This window comes from Oxyura jamaicensis, chromosome 4 (assembly GCF_011077185.1).
Source record: "Oxyura jamaicensis isolate SHBP4307 breed ruddy duck chromosome 4, BPBGC_Ojam_1.0, whole genome shotgun sequence".
Lineage (NCBI taxonomy): Eukaryota > Metazoa > Chordata > Aves > Anseriformes > Anatidae > Oxyura > Oxyura jamaicensis.
In genome coordinates this window covers 8,114,865-8,128,056 of record NC_048896.1, presented here as the reverse complement: position 1 = coordinate 8,128,056, position 13,192 = coordinate 8,114,865, and the positions used below count along the sequence as shown (strand labels likewise).

The 13,192-nt window shown below is 44.4% G+C and overlaps 1 protein-coding gene across 1 annotated transcript in view; it reads right to left on the bottom strand.

The window, feature by feature from the left end:
- The window catches only part of GPC4 (glypican 4), a 69,221-nt gene that overhangs the window by 35,576 nt on the left and 20,453 nt on the right, over positions 1 to 13,192 (bottom strand). The window contains exon 2 of the mRNA XM_035324584.1: positions 3,834 to 3,992. Within this exon, the coding sequence (XP_035180475.1) occupies positions 3,834 to 3,992 (159 nt within the window). The remainder of the gene's footprint in view (positions 1 to 3,833; positions 3,993 to 13,192) is intronic.

Below are 13,192 nucleotides of genomic sequence, written 5' to 3'. Positions count from 1 at the left end.
TCGTCCTGCAGGGAGATGCTTATACAGCCAGAGAATCTGACCCATTTATTTCTCAGTGAAGCCTATAAACATCCATCTGAGATCACAAATGCCAGGAAAAAAAACCAGCATATCTTCACCTTAAAAACATCTACCAACAGAGAATCCAACAATACCTAAAGTATATACGTGTGTGTGTGCATGTATATATATTATTAAAAATGCATGTCCCTGCTGAAAATATATACTTTGCTGCTAGACTGGGATTGGGCTAGCGATCCGAATTACAACAGGAGAGAACCCTGGGAGCATACAGAACTGTACTGTAAGAAAATATTTAGACAGGATATACAAGATACTGGACTCTAAAGCTTTGGTCTTCTCCCAGTGTCTGCAAACCAAACACGCACAGAAGGATCTGATGCTGTACAATTATGCATTAGGAGCTGAAGTGACTTCTGGTCAGCCATGTGAGGACTGATAATCAGAAATTTGTTTGATATTCCTGATTAAGAGAAGATAATCCACTGCCAAACTGTGTGGCTTTGGTGTCAGACCAGAGGTCTTCTGGCAACTGTTAGGAAAGCACGCAGAGCTTGAGCAACAGCTGATGCAAAAACTCCAACAGCCACAAGGCCTTACAGCCTCCATCCAAAGGACGTGCTGCCACTTCAACTGTCCTTCTACATTGGCAACTGCTGCAAAGGTCAAGCACATAAAGGAGGCAGCACGGATTTGCCCCTCCTCTCAGACCTGAGCGTCAAGGCTAAGAGATTAGCAGCCAGGGAACCCACACCACAGATTGCCAGAGAGCTGGAGGTCACAGTTGCTTCTTGCTGCGAGAGAGCTGCAAGTGCTGTCGCCAAAGCACCCATGATGTTGCCTTGCAAGAGGAGTTGTTCCACTTGCTGGGAGACCAGTGAAATCAAGGGAATTCAGGTCTCCACAATAACTCATCTTGCCTGTTCAGTCTAGCCACACAGCTTAGATGATTTCTTGTTAAGCAGGAAGATGCATGGCTGATTTTCTGTCAGCTTTACTTTCATTTCAATGGATTTGGCTACTGCTAATGAGGTAGCCCTAAAGAGCTCCAAATGCTAAAATCAAAGCAAGGGCCCATGCAGAGGAAAAGCTTTGGGAGGGATCATGTACTTTTCAAATCTTATCCCCAGAGGTCAGGACAGACACATGGGTCTTGACCATCTCCCTCTCCTCTAGGCCGGACCCGTTACATCAAAGTAACTGTCAAGGCACCTCAAATTGGATTCATGTCCCATTCCACTTCCTCTTTCCAGTTACTTCAACTTCCCAGTTTACTTTGACTGAATTAATGTTTGGAGTGCACCAAAATGCAAAGTTACACCCAAAATACAATCATCAGGGGCATCAAACTGGAAGGACATCTTAAAGCAGTGTCCCAGCAGTCTCCCAGCCTCCACTCTACCCAAGGCTATCATTAACCACTTGGATAAAGGAATAAAGGGACCCTTGCAGAGCCCATAAAGGGCCACATCCTAGGGGCAGAAAAACCAGACCAAACTCAGAGAAGTGTTTGAAAACTGTAATATTGGTCCAGAAACAGGAAAAGGAATGCCCCTCCCCAAGGACATGAGAGGGAGAAACCAAGCATGCAAGGAAAAATCAGAACACACCTGACCAGTTGACCAAGCATAGGGACTGGACTGAGGAAACAACCACCTCAAACAGCCCATCAGTCCTTAGGAAGCTCTTTTAAAACAGACATGCAAAAACACCAAAGCAGTCTAAGCACAGCATTCCAAAAACTTGCCATTTTTTTGCACAGAATCTGAGAACCTCCAAGGGAGGCTTCTCAGCCACCACCAACATTGCTCCTGGGAACTGAGTACATTCAGCCTCCAGGTGACTCGGTCAGTGGGAGGGAAGCAGTCATGATTAAAAGTCTTCCAAGACGTAAATGATGGAGGATGGTAATCAGTTAATCTCTTCTTCCACCCCAGGTAATATTAAAAAATCCCTAAATCAGCTTTGTCTACAGCAAATGAAGATTTAGATCTGATATTATCAAATGCTCAAAGATGGGCCATTAGGCTTTGGGACAAGCTGAGGAGGTTGCTAGTTTTCCTTCATTAGTTTCATAAAGGGCAGAGAAACACGCTTCAGGGACAGGCTGGGTACAGCAAATCTAGCTTCCAGGAACAGGATCACAGCATCCCCTTCCAAATTTGCCTTTCAAGGACTCCCAGGGATCAGAGGAGCCACAGTGTTGAGACCAGCAGCAGGCATGCTGAGAGGTGCTGACAGAAGAACCACATAGCACGAACAGAACAGCTTTGCAGGGCTCCCTACCAAAATCTCCCCCATTTTGAAGCATTATGCTTTGAGAATTATCCAGCTTAGCCTTACACCCTCCTGCCATCATGCAGCCCTGCAGCCATCTCTCACCATAAAAACAAGCAGACACACCTAACAATACGTCTGCACCACGTCAGAGATGCTAATACAGTGAACCGGGCACGCTCTTTGTTTTCAATGCAGCATTTTAAGCAGCCTTGTCATTCATCTAAGGTGAAGCAGATGCTGTTCCTCTGGCCTCTTTGAAAGGGCTTATCTATGGGCTGGATTTCATTAAGTGTCTTGTTCTGCATTTAATAAGCTTGCAAGTCTAGACACTTTAGTTCTCTCTCTATCACCCCTTTGGTGTACCAGCAGGTAGAGACAACAGAAGTTAAGAGGGAAATATTTATCTGATAGATTTAGATGCTATCAACATGATTGCATAATTTCACTTTGACTCACTGCATTTTCACACCCAGGGACTTTTTTTTTACTTTTTTGTTCATCCAAGTGCCAACATCCTTTGAAAGAAAGGGTCTGCTACCTGCTGCAGAAGCAGAGGATGTCCCTGGTAGGTTCAAGACACAAACTTCAGGGTATTGGTTCAACATGGATTTTTTAGTGACTGAACAAGGGAGAACAAGTCCAGAGGAACTATGCAGTGGAATCACCCTCTACTACCAAATGGAAATAAAGCTGTATGGGCACAACACATGTCTTGGCAACCCAGCCCACCTATCTAACCAGATATTTCCACATCTAACTAGGTATCAGCTCATTGTTGCAGCCAACAAAGACAGCCCAGGCAGGAGCCTGACACCCTACTACTCCATCCCTGTTAAGGAGCTGCTGGGGCATACAGTGAATACAGGACATTGGCACAGGTATGTGGCAGCTACTTGCAAAAGTAGTTTCTTCCATCAAGGTAAGGGGAGAGTGCAGCCCTCCTGTGCCTCAGCATTGCTGATCTGAAGGCAATGCTGAGACCAGACATTTGCTTATCAGTCAGTAGCTGGTGTCACTTGAGCATTGGGAACTCGGCTGAGACTTGGTTCATTTTGCTTCTGACCCTGCATCACAGTTGAACCTTCAGCCTCTGTGCAAAGACACCTCTGTATTTACTTGCTGCTTTACTTAGCCCTAAAGGCTAAGTGAGATGGCCACAAATCATGTTGGTTCATAACAGACTGAGGAAGATCAGCATTTTCGTGGATCAGAGCTGTGAGATGTGCACATTACAATTACATGCTCTGCGAGGATATACAAATAAAACTAACTGCAATCTAACAGCAAAACAGTTTTTCGAAAGAATAATCAGAGAAATCTCTCTTTAGGAAACAAACAACCATAATCAGCAAATATTACTCTCACATGAGATTGCAAAACAAGCCATAGTCTGCCCTCACCATCATGAGTCATGAACTTCTCCAGCAAAGGGGGAGGCAGAGAACAATTGCATACAGAACAACAGAATGGGATTAATTTTTTTTTTTTTAATTTTATGCAAAGGAGATCAAGTTCAAGGTCTCTGCACTTACCATCAAACTTCTTGTATCGGGAACTAAACATTGTTTGTAAGTGATTGCTAAGCTCTACAACAGCATTTCTGAAGTCGTGTTTACTCTGTTGACTGTACTTCTCTTCCATTTCTTGAGAGCAGCATGTGTAGGCTTGCGAGCAGACTTTCAAGTGGTCACCTGAAAAGCAGAGAAGCAAATATCCCAAGTTAGAAGAATTCCCTATGCAATGCAAAAAGTTCAGCTCGCAAGGCCCCACAGCCGCATCATCTCTTCTTGAGATGCTCCTGTTAGGCTCTGGCACATCAGAACTTAATTCTGCAAAAGAGCTTTATAGCAACACATATAAATAGCATGACTTATCATCCTGCAAGAACATTAAGAAGTGTCCTCTTATTTATGCAGTTAATAAACTGAATGAAGAGATACTCATCTTGCACAGTATAATCTGAAGAACCAGCAATTTGACCTGTCTACACTGTATCTTCCATGAAGTTTCTGCTGAGTACTGTAATTACTTTCAATTCACTCAGTTAATTCATAATACAGTATCAATGACAGAGGTCCTTTTTGCATAGATAGACCATTTATTCTTCATCCCCGCCTCCAGTTATCGCTGGATTCTTTCTCAGAATCACAGTTATCACTCATATCAAAATAAATTTGTTTTATGCAACTACTAATCAGAAGGCTCTACATTTCCAACTTTTAATTTTACAGCTTTCTGTCATCAGCTTGGGTGAAACTGGGTGTTTGTTTTGGAGAATTCAAACAATTTTCTTCCTTCACCTTGAAAGATAATGACCAAAACAAGCAGTTAAGATGAGCAGCTCCTACTTCCAAGTCAGATAGTATTTCAGAAGACACCACCTACAAGCAAGCTGCCGCGATCCCTCCCAGTTTCACACCCTGCTGCCAAGCCCTAACCTTCAGCCCACGGAAGGGGATGGAGAGGAGAAGTCTACTCTCTACTTGCTCGCACCTTGAAAGCCAGCAGCAACCTCCAGCACTGCCAAGGCTCACCAAGACTCACCCCAAGAGCTGCAGGGAACTCGGCAACCCGCTTCCCAGAAAATCTCTTCACAACAGCCTGTGAACCATATAACTACTTGACCTGCTAAAGCATTAAAAGTGTTTGTAGAGAAATGAGAGCAATATTGGTACTGAGCAAAACAAAAGCCCAAGACCAACACATGCGGTTGATCCTCTACCAGCCTAGTGCAAGCACCTGGTCCCACAGCTGCATGATCTGCCCAGCTATTGAACCTCCAGTTCACTTTGCATGACTTTCTTGCCTAAAAACATTAGCCTCTCTCCTTTCAGAGGCTTATGGCCCTTTTAAAAACAAAACCAACCAACCAAAAACTTATACATATTATTTACACAGACACATACACTTCATCCCAAGAACCTCTTCTCCTAAACCTATTTTCCTTTTGCACTACAGGGTTTGTTTGTTTTCTCTGGCATTACAGAGAAACCTTGACCAACCGATAATTCTGCCACAACTAATTTACTGCACAGGACTGTCAGCGGCTTGTGAATTATGGAAATCTCTAAGACTGTTACAGGAAACAGCCCTGCTGAGACAGCCTTCAGAAAACAAAGAAAAAAAAACTTACTATCTCCTTACAGACATTTTTTTCCTTCCCTTTTGCACACTCCTTTTCCTCCCAGGATCACCTCCTGTGGCAAGCACAACGTGTTGAAGAGAGAGGCGGTGAGGCGGTCACAAGCTGAGCCTGGGCACGCAGAGCCCAATGGCACTGCTTCCAGCACCCATGGTCGTGCTCAGCTTGATCAGCCATTTAGCATGAAGGAAGAGGTGCACCCAGGATTTGTAGATCCAGCCCACCAAATCCACCTTGGTGATTTACAGGCACAGGTTGTAAACACTGCAGCCAGCACCAGCTGGCAACTCAACAGCATCATGCAAAGCCAGCGGGAGCCCAACACCTCTCTAACAAACCTGCCTCACTAGCAAACATTTAAAAACCACAAAATTCCCCAGGCAAAGCCACGCTATTTCTTTTTGCATCCCTTTGCTCCGATTCCAATAGAGAACTAAGCCTCTCTGACACAACAGAAAACACATAAATAGCAGGGAAATGATAATTGCTGCTACAGCCACGGCTTGTTTTGACGTGTCAAAATAATTTAATTTCAGAACTCTTGAAACTCTTCCTAAATTTCCGATGGAGGGGGACTATGTTGGAAATACCTTACCTGAAATGCACTTCATTATTTCAGTACCATTTTCATTAAGGATTCCTTTCTTTGGTGATTACAATTTACATACTCCTATTTTATTTTGTGCTGGAGGGGTACACCTCTACCCTACTTGGCAAACTCAAGCCTACTGACAGCAGGGTTTCTTTTCCTTGTTACATTTCACAGACACTCTGTAGTTGTCCACAGATGCCTTGGGATCCCCTCAGCAGCCATCTCTAACAACTACTCCTATTTATTTATTGATTAAAAAAAGAATAAAAAGCCCAACATATCTCATAATTACAAGGAACAGTTTTGTATCTATTTACACTACCAAACTGAAGTTAGAATCCCGCCTATTTGATGATGCCTCATTACATTATATTGTTTTATATTTCAGAGTACTGGATCAGGAGCTAACATTACAAAGCAAAGTTGTCTTTCTTTGATCAGATTTGCACAGTGCTTCTTCGGTACACACTGCAAAGCCAAGCAAGGAAAACACTACTGACAGGATCTGTGCAAGCTTGATTTACTATTTGGTTGAGCATTAAGAAATTATGCTCCAAACTGCAACTCAGTCTTTCAAAAATGAATGACCAAGCAATCTAATTATGGAAGATATTTCTCAGTCATGTCAGCACTATGTGGTCTTGGCTTGTGATCAAGAATTAGCTCTGTCTGGAGCTGAGGAGCTCCTGCTACTAAGTGCTAATGCAGGGGAGGATGCACTGTATTACCCAGTGGTAAAAACCCAAAAGTTTAGGACTGTGGGCTGCTTTTATTACAGCTTCCTGTGCCACAGTGGAAGATACCAATGGGAAATCAATTGAAGCTCCTGCTTTCCTGCGGGGTTGTCCTTAGCACCTCTGTACCCCTCACTTGAGGGCAAGCAACCGCTGCCAGCGCTCCACACGAGCACAGGCACGCTTCGCCACCCAGCACACAGCAACCTGGACCTCAGGGTGAAGACAGCGCTCCCAGCTGTTCCTGCAGGCCGCAAGGACTCCTCTAAGAAAAAGGAGTGAAAAATACGAGTGTTTAGGTCCACTTAAGCAGATATCCAATGTTTATGTACATTGTATAAAGAACACTCATTGTGTGTGCTCATTGTCAAGGACACATTCGGCAATAATTATTTCTCAAGTTAAAACTCATCAAACAATGCCCATACAAGGCAACTCTTCATCTACTGTTGATTGCTAAAGACGCTGCTGCTTTTGTAATTTATCACCATATGAGCACAGCAAAATATAACTCTGCCACAGCTTCCTTTCAAGTTATGCTTTTTATTGATTCGTTTGGCAGGGTTTGCAATCACCACATCAGGGGCTGCATGGCAAAAAAAGCTTAAGTAGCAGAGAACTACTTGAAATATCTACTGCATGTGTACGCCATACCTGCAACTTCTCAAGGACTTACTTGCCACAGATCTTTTCCATGGCCTGTTGCAGCAAAACCTTCTCTCTATTTTATATTAGATGTAACATAGAGAGAATTACATTCTATATAGAGAGAAGCGATAGACCAAAATGATTACAGAATTTTGCTCCTTGGCTAGTTAACAGCATACCTCTGGGGAATGGAGGTGGTGAGGTTAAACATAGAAATGCAATGGTACACAGTGTTACCATCTGCAAATCTAAGGAAATGTACTCAGAAAGGTAATCTTATAAACTTATGATTTAAGCCATTACAGAAATGCCACATTTAGCAGACACTAAGCACATGGAGTTTCTTCCAAATCAAGTAACTATTTTGCAAAGCACTGGAAAACATGTTTTCATCGAATGAGTAAGCGAGCAGTGCAAACTCAGGGGCTCCATTATCCTGAAAAGCAATTCCCTTCACCAAACAATTTTCCAAGACCTTTTCAAAATGTTGTTTCTGGACTTCCAGGCTAACATGCCATTCCCACCCTGCTTCTCATTGCCTTGACCAAGTACATACTTCAAATACATCTGGCTGCAAAAACAGCTAAACTTTCAGGAGCAGTTAACAGGGAGGCAGGGGGTATTATTTCTTGAAAACTCTCCTGCGCACAGTCTGTTCCTTCTTTGCGGCTCAGCGGACAAGACAAAAGCACTTTATGGGCAGAGATGTTACTCTTGGACTTCGCCGCCCAGTGCTCCAGCAGCCCAGCTTACCACAGCCCGTTTCTGCACATGGGAACAAATGCTGCCCCGGGAGAGGGGCGAGCAGGGCCACCACCACCTCAGCCTCGCACCCTGCCTCTGCCCTCTAGTACACATCAGCTCGTGTCATCTTTAAGAGAGCTTTATGACTTCCTCTGAACCAACTACAAAAGGAATCCCGGACTGTAATGCAGGACTCTAATCCGATTTCACACTAGACTTACGTTCTAATTATCACAGAATATTAGGCTTCCACCCATCATATATAATTGACATGCTACTGAGGCTTTGCAAAACCCCCAACAAGGATGACAAGAAACACTAGCATCACCCCTGAGCACGGCTCCGTTGCTCCAGCCCCACATTAACGAGAGACGAGAAGAATAAAGTGTGAGCATGCAATCGACTCCGGCAGAGTCATTGAGAAAGACAAGGCTATCGAACCGTTCACCCAACTCAGTCACTTCTAAAATACCCCAAATACCAGAGGCTTCCCAGTTTTCCTGGCTATAAAAGGAGCTGGGGGTGCAGAAACAGCCCAGGAGCTCTCACCTGCCTGCTGCAGTGGTGCCATAATGCCTGCTTGCCGTGGGCACGGCCCCATACGGCACGGCCCCATACGGCACGGCACGGCTAGGTCACCCTGGTCACTGCCTATGTTGCTTTTAGATACTCACTAATGAAAAGCGCTACAAAAACACATAGTGGCTTGGCACTGAAATATCTGCAGGTAAAAAGATGTTAAGTTGCAAATACCAAAGGGAGAGGAAAAAAAAAATCCTGCTCTGGGGTATACCACACACCCAAAGCAGCTGTAGAGAATCCTCCCAGACTGCCTCACATATGCACAATGCTTCAAGGCATGCATGTTGCCTAGCGTAAGCAGCAAACTTGAATTTGTAGTTGATGGCTCTTATCCGAGCTTTCCTTTTCCAACTCTTGGTCAGACTTCGCCGCTTGCTTTAAAGCAGTGCTGCTGCAGCACTCGTGTTTATTTTCCTAGGGAGAATACTCCTGCAGAGATGGTCGCGTGCCAGGAAGGAAGAGATGTAAAACAGCACTAAGATCCTGCTAACAGAGGCAGCGCATCCACCATGGGCAGTGGAATTACAAGTTTGAGCTCTAATCCTGCAGATGATGCAGTGCTGCCAGTACCCTCTGGTCACAGCGCATCAGACCAGGCTGGGACATTCAGACCACATCTGCCGTGATGCTCCTGAGCACATGGTGCTACCACAATTTCAAATGTAGCCTGCTCGCTTCCACCAGAAGTGCTGCATGCAGCCACCTACCCATATTTCTCACCATCAGACAGAAAATGACATGCCCCATTTCTGATGTGAATTGCTTCCCATCCTAAAGGTCACCATCACATCCTAAAGGTCACCATCCTTTCTTCTCCTTTTGCAATTATTGCTGGGATTTGAAACCCAAAAGGCACCAGAAGAAGCAAACCCAAACCCAGATCCTCGCCGTGGAGGTCTGCAGCCAGATCTGCAGCCAGTATCACCCTCGGGCCAGGTGCCAGCCCTTTCACAGCCCCAGAAGCCCTGCGCTCCATCCAGCCACCACAGCAGTTTGTCCACCCCTTCTTCCAGCCCCAACCCGCACCTCTTCTTCCAGCCACCCGGCAGTTTTTAAACTCAGAAGACATGCTCACACATAGCCATGTTATGGAAGTACAGAAATTTGGCAGCGTATGCCACCGTGCAGTGTATTTAACATCCCACTCAATTAGCAACCATTTTATATAAATGGTTTATTTGCCTTATTAATATTAAAGCCACTTGTTTCCCATGCGCTTCCACTTAGGTTATTAATCAATGTGTGTTTCCGCTTTTTGCTGATTACTCTAATGGCACAGAAAAATTCCCCAGACTCACAGAGAAAGCTTATAATATTGAAATGATTTTTTGCAAACTTGTCAAGTAGTCAAAATACTCTCTTTGATACCCAAACGAAAGCCCTTTCACCTAAGCTTAACAACAGTGAACTATTTTCGGTCAAGCTTTACTGCATCTGTTAACTCAGCTGCTAATCCATCTTGCAGGCATGGGGAATGCCAGCGCACACAATACCTCAGTGACATACCTCTGTTCAGCACAACAAATAACCCTAATTATTTCCATCGTGTGTACCTACAGTTACTTAAAATATCACACACAACCAAGGTCTGTCTGGCTTTTATTTTTCCATTTTGCTTTGTTGACAGCTTCAGGTTCACAAATTTACTGGCAAGAGGGTCAGGGACCGAAAAGAACAAGAGAGATTTTTTGTGTGTGTGCGTGTGTGCGTGCGTGTGTGCGTGCGTGCGTGTGTGCGTGCGTGTGTACATTAAGCCAAATGCACATTAGAAGCCTTAATTCTGTTCTGGAAAGAGCAACTTAGGACACAAAGTAGTCCCTTGCCCTCTACCCATTTGAGTCCAAATTGTGACAGTAGTGCTAGTCTTCCAGTTGATGACATGGCCACGTCCCTGAACAAACAAGCCTGGGCCACCACTGCCACTGAGGCCAATGTAAGTGATTTCAGGGCATCCCAGGCTACCAATGCAGCTCTTCAACCCAAAACAAGAGGAAAGCCTGCCTGTCTCCTCAGCTGCCTCCAAAGTATCACCGGTTAACCCTGTCGGGCTCTGCCTTGGGGCAAGAGTGAGGTCCAGATGCACCTATGGAGGCCACCAAAAGCTGCACCTGCAGGCCTCCAGCACCCCACACAAATGCCATCTGCAGCCCCACAAGTCAGCTCCAAGTCAAAAGCCTGTATACCTGAGGAAAAATGCCACTGTGATTTTGTTTCCACAGTGACTTCGTCTCCAGCAAGGTGGCCTGAGCATTGCAGGGTTTTACACCTTGGAAAGCTCTGCTGTGATAGAGTACTTTCATTTCCACAAACAGGATATTGAGTCAATTAGTGACACACCAAACATAAACCAGACAGATGAAGATAATGCATTTCTGCAAACATCAAAAGGGAGAGAAACCACACAAAGACCTGAATATACAAATAAGTCAAGGAGAATAATAATAAAAAAAAAACTACATAATTAAACTTATTATTTAAGCAAGCCTGGGGAGCAAAATAGCTCTGGTTAACTAGAGGATTCTCTCTGGCTCTTGCTAAGACAGAAACATTCAATGAAAACCAAGAGTTGTTTCTTAATTAAAAAACAAAACCAAAAAACCCCACTTCACTTTGCTGAGTGAGAACCTGGGAAATGCAAATTCTCCTTATCATCACTGAATTCTTTAGACATGAAATAGTTTTCATAATGCGTCTCTGCATACGTGCCTTATGAGAGATGTGTTACACAATGGGCAATTTGTGATGGAAAAAAAACAAACAAAAGCTCCTCAGGCGAGGAAGACAAGGCACACAGCACGCAGGAGACCTGTCTCCAGGACTACTGAGACAGGCAGCAGCCCTGTCCCTCCACCGGCCAGTAAGAACAACTAGAAAGCCAGACACTTTCAGCTGGTAATACTGGGTACGCTAAAAGGCAAGAATAGATAGTCATGATAAAACCCATTAAAAAGCTGTGTACAGTTAGTAATCAGACTTCATAATTCAACAAAATTGTCCAGCAGATCTTAAAGAGGTAACACATCCCCACCACCCTTAAAAAAAAACTCACTACTGAGTATGATTTTATGCAATTAAATGGGGAAGGAAAAAAAAAAAGAATCCATTGGGAACAGCAAATACACAGAATTACTGAAACCTCAGGCACAAGGAACAGTAAATAGAAGAGATCTGGCTTCGAGACAGTTACTTTCTTTGTAAGACTTCTCATTTTTTCCTCAAATTCCCCATCAGGAAGGCAAACAAAGCCAAAAAAATGCCTGTTTGTTTTTTTCCATAAAGATTCAGGGTATTTGCCAAAAAAGCAGCTTTTAACACAAACGGATTCTGCCACAAACACTGTTACATGAACTGGAATATTTTTCATTCCTAACAATATTTTCCCGTGACACTTCCAGCCCCTTTCCTCCTGCGCTGCCCAGACCCACTGGCACGCACCCCCCGGGGTGCTCACTGGTTCAGGGCGGCACCACACGCAGGCAGGCAGCAGAAAACAGAAATACACCGTTGGCAACAGCTCTTCCACTTCTTTTTTCTTTCCCCCCTCTTTATAAACATAGCTGATTCCAGCCTTGATGCACAAAACCATGCTTCAGAATCGCACAGTAGGTTCTTGTGAGATGCACCCAGCCCATCCAGTGTGTGTGCCAGCAGCCTGGTCATCTGCTGGCTCGGCTCAGCTCTGGCAGTGCCATGCCCCTGCGGTCAACCCCCCAGTGCCCTGCCCCTCGGATGCTACACAGGGGCTCAAAAGAAGTGAAGTTTTGTTGAAGCAAAAACCAGCACACATCATCACTCAAAGTGGAGCTAACGTGTCTGTGTGCTGAAGTGCACCAAAAGGAACAGAAGTAACAGCAGCATGTGAGTCAGCAGCAAAAAGCAAAAATGTAAGAAAGCCCCCAAAGATGTTTGTAATCCTTTAAATAAGAAACAAACTCATGAAAATCAGCCACCATTTCCTGTTTTTGACTTAAAGTAAAATAAAAAAAAAAAATACCCTGGACTTTATACAAACAATAATCTAATCTATAAATTGGAGAAAGAGAGAAAGATGTTAGTTAACTTCCAGAGAGATTAATTCTCTATTGCAAGACTTGTAATAGACACTGCAGAGCTTGCAGCAGTTCTGCAACAAACTTTCCTAGAGGGGGACAAAAACAGAAGCCCCCACACCAAACTACAAAGCACTGTGTTAAAGGGCAGCGTACAAATACACTAACACATGAAAAACAGCAGGGTAATTTTTTTTTCCATCCTTGAGTATGCACTAATTCACCCTGCCTTTCACAGGGCTGGTCTTGTTCAGGGAGGGCATGCAGGGGGGCACTGCAAAGAGACAGGACCAGCCAGGGCCACCCAAGAGTAACAGGTTACACAGAGGAACATGCTTCTGCACCCACACATGCCACTGGCCACTCGTGCCACAGCACCCAACACCTCCCTTCCCTGGGG